Here is a 15,871-nt window from a genome sequence, read left to right as displayed (position 1 = left end):
GAGGGCTGGTCCCGAGCATCGCTGGGGGTGACCGCGGGGTACTCGTGGCCCCAGGGAACCCCCTGTGAGGGGGCAAGGGCTGGCACTGGCTCTGCCTGTGAAGCCTTCCTCCTGCTCGGTGCTGCAGAGGATGCATGTGGGCCGGGGAGGGAAGTACCATGCCTGGCTTCTGCAGTGGCAGGACCTTGTTCCAGGGTGGAAATGGAGCTCTCACCCTCCTGTCTGTGTCTCTCCCCACTTCTCTGCCTCCCTGCAGGTGACGGTGTGCTGGGTGGAGGAGATGCCAGCGAGTAACGAGCAGTCCCTGTCTCCCCAGGCTGAGCATGCTGGCATCCGGACTTACTTCTTCAGCGCCGAGAACACGGAGGAGCAGGAGTCCTGGATCCAAGCCATGGGCGAAGCTGCCCGGGTGCAGATCCCCCCGACCCAGAGGTCAGCACCTACCGTCTCCCTGTGTCACCCCTCTCCCCCGGGTCTTGGAGATAGGGTGGAGGGGCCGTGCCTTGTGAACGGGGACCTCCTGGGAGCATGAGGGTCCCTCCGGAGAATGGAGCTGCAGACCATTGGCCCCCCAAGGCTGAGGGAGGGATGGGATATTACCAGCCATCCCAGGGGTCTTGCAAAGGGAAGGTAACCCTATCTCCTGTCTTGACACCCTCCAGGCACGAGAAACCAGACTCTGAAAACATCCCCCCCAGCAAACACCACCACCACCACCGCAACGCTACCCACCGTGAGCACCCCAAAGCCGACCCTGACACCAAGACCCGGGGGGAAGGCGATGGCCGTGGCTCGGAGAAGACTGAGAGGAAATCGGAGAGGACAGAGAGCAAGAAAGAGCCCTTGGCCAAAGCCAACGGCATCGCTGGGCAGGAGGTGCCCTCAGAGCCTGGCAGTCCTTACCCCGAGGCACCCCGGGTGCCGGCAAGCGTGGAGCGGCCACCCCAGGCCAACGGCTGGCCGTACGCATCTCCCAGCCGCCCCGGCAGCACCGCATACCCCCCGCCCGACGGGGAGAGCGTGGCCCACCGCCGGGGCTTTGCCCCCCGCACCAACCCTGAGAAGATCGCCCAGCGCAAGAGCTCCATGACGCAGCTGCAGCAGTGGGTGAACTCGCGCCGGGGGAACATGCCCCCCGAGGAGCTGCGGAGGTGAGGGCTGTGGGGGGCTGGCCGGGGGCAGAGGGGGGTCCTGCTCCTTTTCTCCAGGGCTGCCCCTCAGGTGATGCTCTGGGAATGTCTTTCCCTTTCCCATCTGCTTTATCCCCTCCTGGGGTCAGAAAAATCTCCTTTCTGGGCTGTCCCCACATGCCAGCTCTGAGCTGTGTGTGGGACACCCCAAAAAGCTGAGCAGGGTGGATTTTGGAGGGGGAAACCACCATGGGGTCCCTCAGAGGAGGGCTGCCAGCCAGCCAGCTTTCTGGATGCTGGTGTCAGAGCTGCCTGCTCTAAAGGTGTCCTCACCCACCAGAACACCTGGCTGCGGAGCGAGGGACCAGGCACCGCCTGGCCACCAGCCTGGCTCTCATGGCTCTCTTCCCCCCCAGCCCCACCAGGTTTTACCCCGTGTCTCGCCGAGTGCCCGACTACTATTCCCCCTACTCACCCCAGTACCCCGAGGACTACCAGTACTACCCGCCCGGGGTGCGCCCCGACAGCATCTGCTCCATGCCCGCCTACGAGCGGGTGAGCCCGCCCTGGGCACTGGAGGACAAGCGGCATTCCTTCCGCAACGGGGGCACCTACCAGCTCCGCGACTGGAAGGAGCACCCCGGTTTTGGCCGGCAAGATGTCCCGCTCTGGCTGCCCGGTCCTGGGAGGCAACCAACCTACTTGGACGAGGTGGATGCAGCCTCGGGCTCTCTGCGACGGATGTCACTGCAGCCCCGCTCCCGCTCCGTGCCCCGCTCGCCCAGCCAGGGATCCTACAGCCGGGCGCGGGTATACTCCCCGGTTCGCTCACCCAGCGCCCGCTTTGAGCGGCTGCCACCCCGGGGAGAGGAGATTTACGCTGACCCCACCACCTTCATGATGAGGCGATCCATCAGTTCTCCAAAGGTAAATGCCCATCAGCGCTCGGGGTGCACAGGGTTGGAGCGGGATCCTCGCTGAGGGCATCAGGGCAGGGGTACTGCAGAACAGCTTGTCCCCTTTGCATGCACAGCCGGGCCTCAAAATGCCACCAAGTCCGTGGCTTGCAGCAGCTGATGGCTTTAGGTCCCCCTTCGCCATCATGCAAAGCCGCCCAGGTTGCAGTTGTTCCCCTCTGGCTACTCCTGCGCTGCTGTGAGCCCGGAGGGATGGGGCAGGAGGGGATGGGGTGGGAGCCCAGGGGTGCTCAGGGCCACCATGTGTGATGCCTTCCCAAGCAGAGAGCGCTGGTGTCCCTGTCTCATTACTGTGTGCCCCAAAGCCAGGCCTGACCCTGCTGCAGGGCCGGGGTCTGCCCTTGCATGTGCTTTTTGGCCTCTCACACACCTCTCACGTGTCTCTGGTTTTGGGGTGGGGGGGTCTCCTCTCTTCTCAGTATGACTATCTGGGCGACAGACGGCCCATCCCTGCGGGAATGTATCCGTACCACTATCCGGCATCCCCCACTGTCCATGACAAAATGGTACGTATGCTGCTGGCGCCGGGGAGGTGAGCCCCGGTGGACCGGGGTGCACAGAGCCCCCTGGGGAGGTGGGCCAGCTCGGGGGCTCCTTGCTCAGGCTGCCGAGGGGGACCCGCTCTGTTCCAGGGGCAGCTTTGTGGGTCAGAGCTGGGCTGCTCTGGGGCAGGTCAGGAGCACAAGTCCTTTTACTGGTATCTCTGGTCCCTCCTGGCTGTGCCTGAAGGAAATCCTTGTGGAAAGGCCCCCGGCCCCTGCCTTACAGGCCCCAGGTCGCAGGGGCAGTGGGACACCCTTGGACCCCCGTACACCCTGCGATGCTGGGCCAGGCTCGTCACCCCCAGGGCGGTCCCCGGCAAGGACGGGGCTGAGGCTGGCGTACACCCTGCACTCTACCCCTCTTGATTCCTCACTTCTGGCTACAGCTGCTGCTTTCTCCTGCGTTGTTTCCCCTCTGAGCGCTGCGGGGTTGGAGCTGGTGGGGTGAGACTTGGAGGTCCCCCTGCAGACCGCGGTCCCAGAACTGCAGGGCAGGACGGTCATTGGAAAAGGGAGAAGCACGAGTTACCATAAGCTACCCATGCCGCCATCCATCCTCACTAGCCAGAGACCGCAGGGAAAGGTGCCTTTGACAAGGCACCATTACCCGGGAGGGAGAGCCGGGAGGAGAGCGGGTCTCCTGCAGAGCACATCCACGGCCGCTCTCCCGGCTCCGTGCCAGGGAGGTGCCTCGCTTCCCCGGCCCAGAGGTCTTCACATTTCTGTGGCCTTCACCTAACCGCTTTGCTTCTTCTTTTATATGTTTTGTTGTGTTCGTTTCTTGCCGCATGCCTGCTGGCTCCTGGTAGGATGAACTTTTAGACCTTCAGTTGCAAAGAAACCTAGAGTATTTGGACCAGCAGGTAGGCAGAGCTGGCTGCAAGCCTCACACTGCTTACGTCCCCGTGTGCCCTGTCCCCAGCGGCATCCCCCTCCTTCCCAGCGCAGCATCTCTTCCCCTAACATCCATCCTCACCCTTCTTGGCATTAAAGCAGCACGAGTCACCTTTGGTTTGCTTCTTCCATCCTTCCCGTCTGGAGGGTTGCTCATTGCTTGCCAGAAAAATCCCCCTGACAGTGCCTTCTGTGTGGTCTGCTGAAGTGGTGGTGGGGTCTTGGGGGGAGCCAAGGCAACTTCCCACATGCTGAGGGCCTCGGGGAGCTGCTCCCAGGATGCAGGGGAGTCAGCCAGCTCTGAAACCGTCTCCAGGTTGGTCTGCACTGCGCTCGCTCGGGGCAGTGTGGGACACCGGTGCGCGGTCCCAGTGTGGCCGTGCTGTATGGCATGTCCCCACACCCAGCAGGGCCCGAGCCAGGCTGCTGTGGGGTTCCTGGGGCTGGTGCCCCCCGAGTGGGCGGCAGCCGGGTGAGCCATGGGGAGCTGGACGGGTGCAGGGTGGTTTCTGTGATGTGCTGACCCTGTTCTCCTTGAAGGCGAGAGGCTTAATGCAGGGCTGGGGTGAAGCACCTGCTGGGATCGATACCAAAGCAGCAGCTCCCAGGTTTTTGCATGGCAGAGGGTGTTTGAAGGAAATCTGTGAACTGACTTCATCCCGGGAGCAGGGTGGGGACAATCTGGCTGGGAGAGTCCCCCAGGACTGGTGGGGTGGAAAGCACAGGCACCGGCTGAAGTCAAAGCCAGGTTCAGGAGGTGTCAGCCAGTGCTGCAGCCCAGGCGCTTGCCTGCAAAAGCCGGGCTTGCACTAAGGGAGCTGCTCCAGAGACAATCTCATTAGTCTGCAAATCTCCATCGGTACAGTAATCGCCAAGATCTGTGTCTGCCTTGGAGCAGAGCCAAGGACAGGCAGGAGCACTCGCTGCAATAAAAGCTCTCTGGATTATTTCACGGCCATCGGCAGCAATGCTCGCTCTCTGAGGCTCTTTAAAACGCTCCCTAAAAAGGCTTTGCATCTCCTCCTCCTCTCCTGCTGACCTCTGGAGAGACTAATTTGGAGTGACGCTGTCAAGTATCTCTTTTCAAACAGCTTGCTGCTTTTTTTGTTTTTCCTTCTCTCTCCTTGTTTGTCCAGTCACTGGGACGGCTCCATCAGCTGCAGCCCACCTTGCAGACCTGCCCCCAGTTGGTGTTTGGTCCCTGGTTTGTCTTTAAACTGCCATCACCCCTTGGAGCTCGAGGGTCATGGCTGCAGGGCACGAGGGGCTTCCCTTGTGTCGTTTGCTCTGGGCTGTGGGCTCCTGCAGCGCTTCCGCAGGCAAAGGCAGCGGCGCAGCTCTGGTGCCGCTGGTTTGAGTGGCTCCACCGCACAGTACCGAGGGACCCTGCAGCCATTGCCGGCTGTGCACCCCGGTAGCAGTGCACTGAGAGCAGCAAACCCCTGCGAGTTGCAGGGGTATGAATGAGCCCTGGGGTTGGGGTCTGTCCTGCTCCCCTGGAGGACTCGGCATGGCCCAGGTCAGCGCTGCCAGCTGGCTGCAGCTCTGGAGAGATACAGGCATGCTGAACATCATTGCATCCTTGCCCTGCCTGGCAGCACGGCCGTGGGAGCACCCTGTTCCCACCTGGCTCAGCTGCTTGAAGCTGCTGGGCTGGAGAAGGGGACACTACTGTCCCCAACTGCAGGCTTCAGTCACCTTCCCCTATGCCTGGAGCTCGTCTGCGCCTCGAGCAGGGTCATCCCAGCCCTGGCTCTGCCACAAGGACAGGGCACTGAGCCGTTTGTCAACACAAGGAGTGGGGCCTGTCTGTCTGTCTGCTGGGACCACACTGTGCGTTGCAGCCGTGAGAGTCTCTGTGCCAGCTTGTGTCTGTGTGTGCAGTTTGCTGCTGCCCAGCTCGGGGCTGGCTCGGTTTTATCTGTGTCTTCCCCTCAACAAAGTTTCCAGGGCATGCAACCAGCCCGGGACACTCTTGACCGCCCAAGACAGAGCAGCAGCAGCCCAGGGCAGCCATCCCCTTGCGGCTCAAGCCCCTGGGTCATCTCTTGGAGGTGGCATCTTGCAGCCCGATGCCCTGAGGATTCCTGGACTGAGCCACCCTGCTCCGACAGCACCCGAGCACTGCAGCACGCGAGCACATCTCTGCTGACCTCTGAACTTTTCTTCCCTGTCTGCCGCAGATGAGTGAGAGCGAAACCCTGATCAGTATGGTGAACAGGATGGTGGAGACCTCCTCCCCTAGGGCTCAGCTCTACATGCAAGTAAGCCTCCGGCCACCTGGCCGTGCATGGCTCGTGCATGGCAGCCACGCCAGCCGCCCCATGCCTCATCCCCGAGGTCACCTCCTGCCATTTCCACTCATGCAGACTCCAGCATCCATGTGGCTCTGGCACATCACGCTCTCAGTGACCTGCTGGTCCATCACAGGCTTTGCTAATCCATCCATGAGCCATTAAAACCCGGTAAATCCTTGTGCTGAGAGCACAAGGTGGGGGTGCAGCGGTCCTGAACTCATCCTTGTTTGGACTGGACTCGGGTGCTTTGCTCACCCTCTGTTTGCTGTCGTGTGTTGATGAGGCAAGGAGAAGCTGTGGGATCACTTAAAGACAGGAATCCAGCCCAAGGCTCTTAAACCAAAGCAATAACTCCCATAACAGGGAGAGGAAACAGCCTTTTACCCCCTGAGGCTCTGGCTTGTTCCATTCCCCTGCCTGGAGAGGGCTGCAAAAGCATTGGGGTGTCCCTGCTGATGTTGGGTTGCAGCTCCAAGTGAAGGCAGGTCCCATCACCCAGGAACGAGTCTCTGGGTGCACTGCAACCCTCAGCCCACCCTGCTGCCAGCCCCAGGCAGGGGGGTCATGGGCCCCACCATGCTCCCCAAGGCACCTCCTGGCTGTACAAGTGTGCAGCAACCAGGCGATCACTGGGGTTTTCTGATGAAGGGAAGGTGCCTGTTCCCATCTGCTGTGAGTGGGGATGTGCTGGAGGGCAAAGCTGGGGCTGCTGAGATGCTCTCGCTGGCTGGGCTCCCTGCCTGGAGGCAGCAGCATCCCCATCCACCAGGCTCTGCCCCCAGCCGTGCTTGGTCATTTCCCAGGTTCAGGTCTATTTGCATTATCCTATAGTTTTAAATGGCTCTAAAGTAGCGTCTTGCTTTCTAGCAATAATGATCCCCTTCTTCCTATCTTATGCCTTTCATCTCGAGATCTTGGAGACATTTAATTGTTGAGGTCCCATTAGTAATTCAGATTTCCAGGAAAGGAAAATGACTCTCAGAGAAGCTGGATGGTAAACAGGCCCTGATGCAGCTGCTGATTTATAGGTGTTTCCACTCTGCTAAGTGGGATTACAGCTTAATCTTTCTGCCTTTGTTTCCCTGCCTGTGCATGGTGGCAGTTATACACCAGGCAGTTAATGATTCACGAGGCATCTCTTTAACTCAGCTCTTGGCGTCCTGCGGAGAGGTTGTCTCCGGCTAATTCCTGGCCGATGGGCACCAGGGCTGGGAACAGGGAGGGAGGCTGTGCCTTCATCTGAGCCACTGGGCAGGGCCAGGGCGAGAGCTCCAGCACCGACACCCCACGCTGCCTCCAAACCGATGCCAGGGTCTGCCCAGCTGTGCCAGTTGCGGGGAGCACCCGCCGCCTCCGGAGACTCAGGTCTTGCCTCTCTTTTCCCCGCTCACGGGGCTGGGAGAGAGGGACTGGGAGCTGCCTCACCTTCCCCAGGGCCTCCGGAGCCAGGCTCACCCCACGCTCTGCTTGCAGGTGACGCCCTTCCCGGAGGCCTACAGGGAGACAGTGCACGCCTACAAGATAAGCGAGCAAGACACTGATGTAAGAGCAAACATCCGTCCTGCGTGTCCCCCCATTCTGCCCTGTGCTGTTGTCCCTGTCCCCCACCGCAGGTCTGCGATCCTCATAGAGGGAGCTGTGCCAAGTGCTCCTGCGCAGCCGGGGTGGGACCTGGTGCTGCCCCAGGTGTGGTGCGTGCTGCTCTGGGACTAAATTCTGTGCTCAGCTTGCTGCTTGGTCTTGACCCATGTTCAGATCTGGCCTGTGTTACCCTGCCCAGGGGTGAGGTCCCTGCAATGAGAGCAGTGGGCTGGAAACCCCTCCCCAGGACCACGTGCTGGCCCATCAAACCAACCCCGTGGGCTGTGTCCCACCTGCATGCCATCTCTCTTGGCTGAGCGTGGAGCTATCTGCGTGGGTGCACTCCATTTCTGGGCTCTCATCCTCTCCTCCTTTTCTCTTTCCCTCCTGGGAACAGAAGCTGCTGGGGAAGCTCTGTGAGCAGAACAAGGTGCTTCGGGAGCAGGAGAGGCTGGTGCAGCAGCTCCGAGCAGAGAAGGTATGTGGTGGGCAGCTTAAGCAGCTATTTGGGGACAAACCTGGCTGCACAGCAATGGCCGTGTCCAGGCAGCACCTTCGTGGTGAGGAAGTGACATGTTCTACTGCCTTGGGGACAGCTCAGCAGGGATGTTTCTGAGCTGGAAGAGATGCCTTGGCCCCAGGACTCCCCATGCATTAGTGGCCTGTTAGGGAGAGGGACTGCAGCTCCTGCACTAGCTGGGTTCTCGTGGCTGCATCTCCCTCCTGTCTCCCCGTAGGAGAGCCTGGAGAGTGCCCTGATGGGGACGCACCAGGAGCTGGAGATGTTTGGGAGCCAGCCCGCCTTCCCGGAGAAGCTGCTGCACAAGAAGGAATCACTCCAGAACCAGCTCATCAACATCCGCGTGGAGCTGTCGCAGGCCAGCACGGTATAACCAGCAACCCGTCCGCTGTGGTCCCCGTCCCGCCAGCCCCGGGCAGCTGCTGGCTCTGTCTCCCCCACTCACCACGATCCCTTTTCTCCCTTCCTGTAAAAAAAAAAAAAAAAGAAGGGAAATACCCTTGGCTGGCTGGCATCCAAGAGGAGCCAAAGTCCCTCACTGAGGACAACACAAATTAACCCTTGTGGTGCTGAGCTGGCACACGTGCCTGGAGCCGTCTCAGCTCCTGCTTCTGCCTCTGGCTCCCCTGCACTGCTGTGCCTGGGGTGCTGTCGGCACCAGGCGCTCCCACAGGCACAGCTTGGCTGGGGCATGGCAGAGCTGGTACCCCCCCACTGCTGGCCCCTCCATAGCTGGGGGTGGCTTGTGTTGGGTGCAGCACCCTCATGCTTTCCCGGGTGCTCCCACGCTGCGCTGGCTGGGGCTGCTGCCAGACGGGGGAGGAACCTGCCAGAGACCCCCTAACCCACCTGCCTTTCCCCTGCCAGGCCTTGGCAAATAGCACTGCTGAGTATGAGAGCCTGGAGAGCGAGGTGTCCGCCCTGCACGACGACCTCTGGGAGCAGCTGAACCTGGATATCCAAGTGAGTGGGACCCTGCCAGCCCCTGGTCCCCCACCATCGCCGTGGAGGTGGAAACCCCATGGTGGTTCCTGCAGCCCTCCGCTTCCCCCAGATAGCTGGTTTGGAAGTGGCTGCTCTGTGCTCAGCCTCTGGTGTCCAGCTTTGGCCACAGGCAAGGTCAGAGGAACCGTGGGCACATGGGTGCCATTAAGGGGCTGCAGCCCAGCATTACCCGTGCTGCCTGGGCTCCATCAGCTCCCCCCAGCCTGTGGCAGGCACCTGGGGGAGCAGAGAGATGGCTCCTGGCAGGAGATGGGCTGTGGGTGTGATGGCTCAGCCCTCCCCAGGCTGTGTCTGCTTCAGCTGAATGCCCACGGGTCCCACGGCTCGCCTCGGGACTGGGGTGCAGCAGGGCTGGGGTGCAGCAGGGCTGGCAGCAGTGGGAGCCACTCTGACCGCTGCCTTTTCTCCCCTCCAGAACGAAATGCTCAACCGGCAGATCCAGAAGGAGATCTGGCGGATCCAGGATGTGATGGAGGGGCTGAGGAAGAACAACCCGTCCCGCGGCACAGACACTGCCAAGCATAGAGGTGAGCAGGGTCCGTCCCTGCCGTTGCACAGCACGAACCCCAGCGTGCCACAGTTTGGGGCGTCCCTGGTGCCTGTGGTGCCACCAGGCAGGTGGCAGCACCTGCTCAGGGAGATGGAGGTTCTGGTGCAAGCACTTACTTCTGCTTCTCTCCACAGTGGCCATCGGCCCCTCGGGGACGTACAGCTCCAACAGCCCCGCCAGCCCCCTGAGCTCAGCCAGCCTTACCAGCCCCCTCAGCCCCTTCTCCCTCATCTCCGGCTCCCAGGGCTCGCCCACCAAGCCAGGACCCGGCGAGGTGAGTGAGCTGGGGCGTCCCTAGGGAGTCCTTTGCCACCATCGGCTCCCCAGCCTGGCTCGCAGGCTGGCCCGAGCCCTCGCTCTTAGGGGACGGGTGGGCACCAGGCACAGAGCGCAGCTGGGTTTCCTCATGGCTCTGCCTGGGGGCAACGTTTTGGCCACACGCATGGACTGTGGCGTCTCCCAGTGACATCTGGGTCCATGGGCCTTGCAGGGGCTGCAGCTGGGCTTTGCAGCCTTTGGGTTCCTGCATCAAGCAGCCCCAAAGGCTGAGAGTTGCTCAGCTCCAGCCTGTGGCTTCAGGACCAGCTGCTGCTGCCACCACAGTCCCCTCTCGCTGTCCTTGCTTGGGGTCCAGCAGTGCTGGTCTCACCTTCATCCGCGTGAAGTTGAGGGTGGAATTTGGGGACTCCCCAACCCCACCTGGCTGTGCAGAGGCAACGCCAATGTCTCCTGGAGGCTGCCAGCCCCAAGCTCAGGAGCCGCTCGCCCCTGAGCCCTGCTTGGCCCTGCTGCCATGGGGGGACGTGCAGCAGCGAGGGCAGCACAGGAGGTGGGAAGTGCTGTCCCCTCTGCATGGGGACACGGAGACTGCGGGGCCCTGGGACCGGCGGCCGGCTGCTCTCCCTCTTTTCCTTGGCTCGACGCTTCCACTGTGTGTTGTCTCGATCTTTTTCTAACTCTCTCTTCCTTCCTGGCTCTCAGTGTCTCTGCTGTCATGCCTCACACTCCTCTCCACCCCAGGAACCAGGCCCACCTCGACCTCCCCTCCCCAAGTCCTACGTACCCCTGGAGTCTCCTCCGACCGTTCCTCCGCTCCCCGGCGAGAGCCGCCTCTGGCCGTACCCCACCTCCCCTTCCTGGCAGCAAGGTGGCGAGGCGAAGAGGGGACAGGTACCGAAACCTCTCCAGAGCAGCCCCGCAGCAGTGTCCCTGTCCTCTTCCTCCCCGAGACGTCAGCTGGCAGGGGCTGGGACGAGGCGGGCGATGGGGCTGCCCACCCTCTGCCCTGGCAGAGGGGACAGGGACAGAGTGGAGGGTGCCCTTGGCGAGGGGAGGCAGCACGTGGCTGGTACCTGCCCTCTCCAATGGGAGCAACGGGCAGTGTTCCCCAGCAGCCTCGCCATGGCCCTCCTGTCCCCCCGCCAGGTTCCCTGCACCCACACTCAGCACCCGCTGCACCCACTCAGGACAGGGACTGGCTCCTCCTGAGCAGCCCCCAAAGCTGCTGCAGCCCCTGGTATCAGCCCCTCTGCTTTCCTCTGCCCTCCCCTCTCTTGCTGTCCTTCCATGGTGCCGCTCCCCACAGTGCTGTCAGACCCTGCCGATGGGGGTGACCCCCCCAGCTCCTGCCCACCCAGGGCAAGCCTGGATTTGGGAATTCCTGGTAATGCTTTGGCCGTGCTCCTGCCGGGGGAAGAGGCCAAGTTTGGATACCAGGAGATGCAAACATCCTTGCAGCTGGGGGTTCGGGATGAGTGCATATGGGGGCTGGCACCCCAAAGCAGTGGCCGTGCTGAGTTGGGAAGGGTTATGGACCCCACTGCGAGTGCAAGTGGCATCTCTAACAGCCGTGCAGCTGCAGGGTAGCCCAGTCATGGCTGCATGCTGATCCATGGGGTGTAAGGGGTGTCGGGATGTGTGATCTCCATGAAGAGCACAGGGCAGCTGAGGGGGGCACGTTGGGCTCCTCAGCTTGGTGCTGTCCCCCCCTCCATTGTACCAGCACCACTGTGCCGGTGCCCAGGCCGTGTCCAGGGGATGCAGGAAGGGAAGGACCCTGAAAATGGCCCTTTGCTCACTCTCTGCTGCTGCACAGTGTCTGCCCTGACTTCCGCCCCCACGGGACCCTGTACCCACCTGCAGGCACGGGATCTTGCTGGAGCTCAGCACAGAGCCAGGGCGTCCCTGTCCTGGAGGTCCTGGGTGCCACCTACGAGCGGTGGCGGGATCATCACCCCTGCAGGAAGCTTTTCCCACACAGGACCCTGTCCTACAGGACCAGCCATCGATGCCCAGCCCTGATGGGCTAGGGTGTAGCGGGGGCAAGAGCTGCGGAGCCCTGCCAGCCCCTTTCCCCACACATTTGGGGTGCGCTGGTACCACCTGGTGTCTGTGTGTCTGTCCACTCCTTGGAGTGTGTCTGTGGGCTGTATTGTCACCCCGTGGCTGCAGAGAGCAGTGGGTCTGTCCCCAGGCAGAGCATGGCCCCCAGACAGGACAGAGACTCATGGGGACCTGCTTTCCCCCGCAGCCCAAGCCAAGCTTCGAGCAGAGCAAGAAAGAGGTGCAGCGAGCAGCCCCCACCGGGCCGTCTGCTGAGGGGCTCCCGCAGAGCCGGCAGGAGCAGGAGGCAGAGAAGCAAGCGGCTCTCAACAAGGGTATGGCACTGGGGTCGGCGGGTCCCGCTCCAGCAGGCTTCCCATGCTTGCCAGGGGCACCCGGCGCCTTGCTGGGCCCCTGCCCTTGGTCCCCGGCAGGGTTCAGCCTGGTGTTTCGGTTTGCTCCACAGTGGGCATCGTCCCCCCCAGGACCAAGTCTCCAGCAGAGGAGGAGGTGGTGCCTGTGGCTGGTGTGCCAAGGAGGAGCACCGGTGGCATGGCCAACGGGCTCAGCTCTCGGGTAGGGCTTGCATCGAGGGGCCGGGGGCCGGGGTGGTGGGGCTGGGGGCTAGGTTAGCAAAGTGGGGGCTGTTTCACAGCCTGCAGGGCTGGGGTAGGGCATAGGGGACCCCCTCTCTGCATGGCTCCACGTATCAGCATCCAGCTCCTCAGGACCCCCCGGGCTATTTCAGTGCCTTACCCTACCCCATGAGCAGGCTGAGCAGCCCCATTCCAGGGGGTTGTGGCACTGGGTGAGGGGCCGGACCCTGCTGCAGGCAGGGGTGCGTGACCGTGGGGCTGGGCTTTCCCCAGGAGAGACCAAAGAGCGCCGTGTTTGCCAACGAGACGAAGGTGAAGATGAGCGTGGAGGAGCAGATTGACCGCATGAAACGCCACCAGAGCGGCTCGATGAAGGAGAAGCGGCGCAGCCTGCAGCTCCCCGGCAGCCAGCAGCCCGACATCCCCAGCACAAAGGCACCCACCTCCTACAAGCTGGTGAGTCCCTGCACCCACTGTGGGGCTGGGGCAAACTGGCCTTTGCTTTGCAGAGTGCCTGAGGTCTCTGATGGTGCAGAGGGGACATTGGGGGCTGGGGAAGGTGGTGGGGGCTGGGGTAGGGGACAGCGTGCCATCCCCCAGCGACTCAGTGGGCTGGGGTCCCTCGCAGGTGCGCCGGCACCGCAGCATCCACGAGGTGGACATCTCCGACCTGGAGGCAGCGCTGCGCTCCGATGACCCCGGCAAGGTCTACGAGACGCCCCAGGAGGAGATCGCCCGGCTGCGCAAGATGGAGCTGGAGCCGCAGCACTATGATGTGGACATCAACAAGGAGGTGAGGACAGGCTGTCCGGGGGGAGCTGGCAGCCTGGGAACGGGGCATCCTTCCCTCCGCACCCTGCACTGGGGGGGTCGATCCATCCTCCTGTATCAGCCAGGATCCTGGAGCCACTGGCTGTGCCCAGCCAGGGGCTGCCCTTGCCAGGCGGGTGCATAAGCTGCAGGCAGGTGGGGCAGATGGGTGCTGGTCCAGGGACGGGTCCCCAGTGCTGGCACTTGGCTTAGCCCTTGCTGCTGTGCCCAGCTCTCCACGCCAGACAAAGTCATCATCCCTGAGCGGTATGTCGAACTGGAGCCTGACACGCCGCTCAGCCCTGAGGAGATGAAGGAGAAGCAGAAGAAGGTGGAAAGGATCAAGACACTTATTGCCAAATCCAGGTGAGGCTGCTGTGCCCGTGCCCACACCAGCCATCCTTGGGTGCACCCTGCCACCCACCTGCACCCCTTCCCTGGCCCTCCCCGCAGGGTCTGTCCCGCTGGGGCCAGGTATGGGTGCTGACGCCGGGTGCTCTGCGCAGCCTGCAGAACGTCATCCCCCTGGGCGAGGGAGAGGTGGATGCCCCCCAGGACCCCGAAACCCAGCTGCAGGAGCAGGAGAAGAGGATAGAGATCTCATGTGCACTGGCTGCTGAGGCCTCCCGCCGGGGCCGCATGCTCTCGGGTAAGGCGCGGGGAGGGCACAGAGGTTGGATCCTCCCTGCCCCGAGGAAGAGTGGACGACAGGTAGCGTTACAGGCCGAGCGGGCAGGAGGGGTGAGGGCAGGGCAGACTGGGCAGGTTGGATGCAGAACAAGCTGATGGGCTGGACAGGCAGCAAGAGCCAGGCACCAGTACAGGCAGGAGAGCAGGCTGCATCGGTCCTGGCGCAGGGCATCCCTGTGCCATGGCAGAGCAGGCTGCATCGGTCCTGGCGCAGGGCATCGCTGTGCAGTGGGAGAGCAGCCTGCATCGGTCCTGGCGCAGGGCATCGCTGTGCAGTGGGAGAGCAGCCTGCATCGGTCCTGGCGCAGGGCATCGCTGTGCCGTGGGAGAGCAGGCTGCATCGGTCCTGGCGCAGGGCATCGCTGTGCCATGGCAGAGCAGCCTGCATCGGTCCTGGCGCAGGGCATCGCTGTGCAGTGGGAGAGCAGGCTGCATCGGTCCTGGCGCAGGGCATCGCTGTGCAGTGGGAGAGCAGGCTGCATCGGTCCTGGCGCAGGGCATCGCTGTGCAGTGGGAGAGCAGCCTGCATCGGTCCTGGCGCAGGGCATCCCTGTGCCATGGGAGAGCAGGCTGCATCGGTCCTGGCGCAGGGCATCGCTGTGCCATGGCAGAGCAGCCTGCATCGGTCCTGGCGCAGGGCATCGCTGTGCCGTGGCAGAGCAGGCTGCATCGGTCCTGGCGCAGGGCATCCCTGTGCCGTGGGAGAGCAGGCTGCATCGGTCCTGGCGCAGGGCATCGCTGTGCCGTGGCAGAGCAGGCTGCATCGGTCCTGGCGCAGGGCATCGCTGTGCCGTGGCAGAGCAGGCTGCATCGGTCCTGGCGCAGGGCATCGCTGTGCCATGGGAGAGCAGCCTGCATCGGTCCTGGCGCAGGGCATCCCTGTGCCGTGGCAGAGCAGGCTGCATCGGTCCTGGTGCAGGGCATCGCTGTGCCATGGGAGAGCAGGCTGCATCGGTCCTGGTGCAGGGCATCCCTGTGCCGTGGCAGAGCAGGCTGCATCGGTCCTGGCGCAGGGCATCGCTGTGCCATGGCAGAGCAGCCTGCATCGGTCCTGGCGCAGGGCATCGCTGTGCAGTGGGAGAGCAGGCTGCATCGGTCCTGGCGCAGGGCATCGCTGTGCAGTGGGAGAGCAGGCTGCATCGGTCCTGGCGCAGGGCATCGCTGTGCAGTGGGAGAGCAGCCTGCATCGGTCCTGGCGCAGGGCATCCCTGTGCCATGGGAGAGCAGGCTGCATCGGTCCTGGCGCAGGGCATCCCTGTGCCGTGGGAGAGCAGGCTGCATCGGTCCTGGCGCAGGGCATCCCTGTGCCGTGGGAGAGCAGGCTGCATCGGTCCTGGCGCAGGGCATCGCTGTGCCATGGCAGAGCAGCCTGCATCGGTCCTGGCGCAGGGCATCGCTGTGCAGTGGGAGAGCAGGCTGCATCGGTCCTGGCGCAGGGCATCGCTGTGCAGTGGGAGAGCAGGCTGCATCGGTCCTGGCGCAGGGCATCGCTGTGCAGTGGGAGAGCAGCCTGCATCGGTCCTGGCGCAGGGCATCCCTGTGCCATGGGAGAGCAGGCTGCATCGGTCCTGGCGCAGGGCATCCCTGTGCCGTGGGAGAGCAGCCTGCATCGGTCCTGGCGCAGGGCATCGCTGTGCCGTGGCAGAGCAGCCTGCATCGGTCCTGGCGCAGGGCATCGCTGTGCCGTGGCAGAGCAGGCTGCATCGGTCCTGGCGCAGGGCATCGCTGTGCCATGGGAGAGCAGCCTGCATCGGTCCTGGCGCAGGGCATCGCTGTGCCGTGGCAGAGCAGGCTGCATCGGTCCTGGTGCAGGGCATCGCTGTGCCGTGGGAGAGCAGGCTGCATCGGTCCTGGCGCAGGGCATCGCTGTGCCGTGGGAGAGCAGGCTGCATCGGTCCTGGCGCAGGGCATCCCTGTGCCGTGGGAGAGCAGGCTGCATCGGTCCTGGCGCAGGGCA

The 15,871-nt window shown here is 63.2% G+C and overlaps 1 protein-coding gene across 6 annotated transcripts in view; it reads left to right on the top strand.

Annotated features, from left to right (window-relative positions):
* PLEKHA6 (pleckstrin homology domain containing A6) overlaps positions 1–15,871 on the top strand; it is a 54,648-nt gene that overhangs the window by 34,792 nt on the left and 3,985 nt on the right. For 3 of the 6 annotated variants that reach the window (XM_064472347.1, XM_064472351.1, XM_064472350.1), the window contains 19 exons: positions 257–432; positions 663–1,151; positions 1,547–2,057; positions 2,527–2,613; positions 3,459–3,512; positions 5,727–5,807; positions 7,314–7,382; positions 7,819–7,899; positions 8,159–8,308; positions 8,809–8,904; positions 9,362–9,473; positions 9,631–9,770; positions 10,517–10,666; positions 12,027–12,153; positions 12,285–12,394; positions 12,688–12,870; positions 13,043–13,207; positions 13,457–13,590; positions 13,731–13,873. In XM_064472347.1, the coding sequence (XP_064328417.1) occupies positions 257–432; positions 663–1,151; positions 1,547–2,057; positions 2,527–2,613; positions 3,459–3,512; positions 5,727–5,807; positions 7,314–7,382; positions 7,819–7,899; positions 8,159–8,308; positions 8,809–8,904; positions 9,362–9,473; positions 9,631–9,770; positions 10,517–10,666; positions 12,027–12,153; positions 12,285–12,394; positions 12,688–12,870; positions 13,043–13,207; positions 13,457–13,590; positions 13,731–13,873 (3,058 nt within the window). The remainder of the gene's footprint in view (positions 1–256; positions 433–662; positions 1,152–1,546; positions 2,058–2,526; positions 2,614–3,458; positions 3,513–5,726; positions 5,808–7,313; positions 7,383–7,818; positions 7,900–8,158; positions 8,309–8,808; positions 8,905–9,361; positions 9,474–9,630; positions 9,771–10,516; positions 10,667–12,026; positions 12,154–12,284; positions 12,395–12,687; positions 12,871–13,042; positions 13,208–13,456; positions 13,591–13,730; positions 13,874–15,871) is intronic. The other 3 variants (XM_064472352.1, XM_064472346.1, XM_064472348.1) reach the window with 3 other exon arrangements.

Source organism: Phalacrocorax carbo, chromosome 23 (genome assembly GCF_963921805.1).
Source record: "Phalacrocorax carbo chromosome 23, bPhaCar2.1, whole genome shotgun sequence".
Lineage (NCBI taxonomy): Eukaryota > Metazoa > Chordata > Aves > Suliformes > Phalacrocoracidae > Phalacrocorax > Phalacrocorax carbo.
Note: the sequence above shows the minus strand (reverse complement) of the source record. Positions and strands in the feature narration are given on the sequence as shown.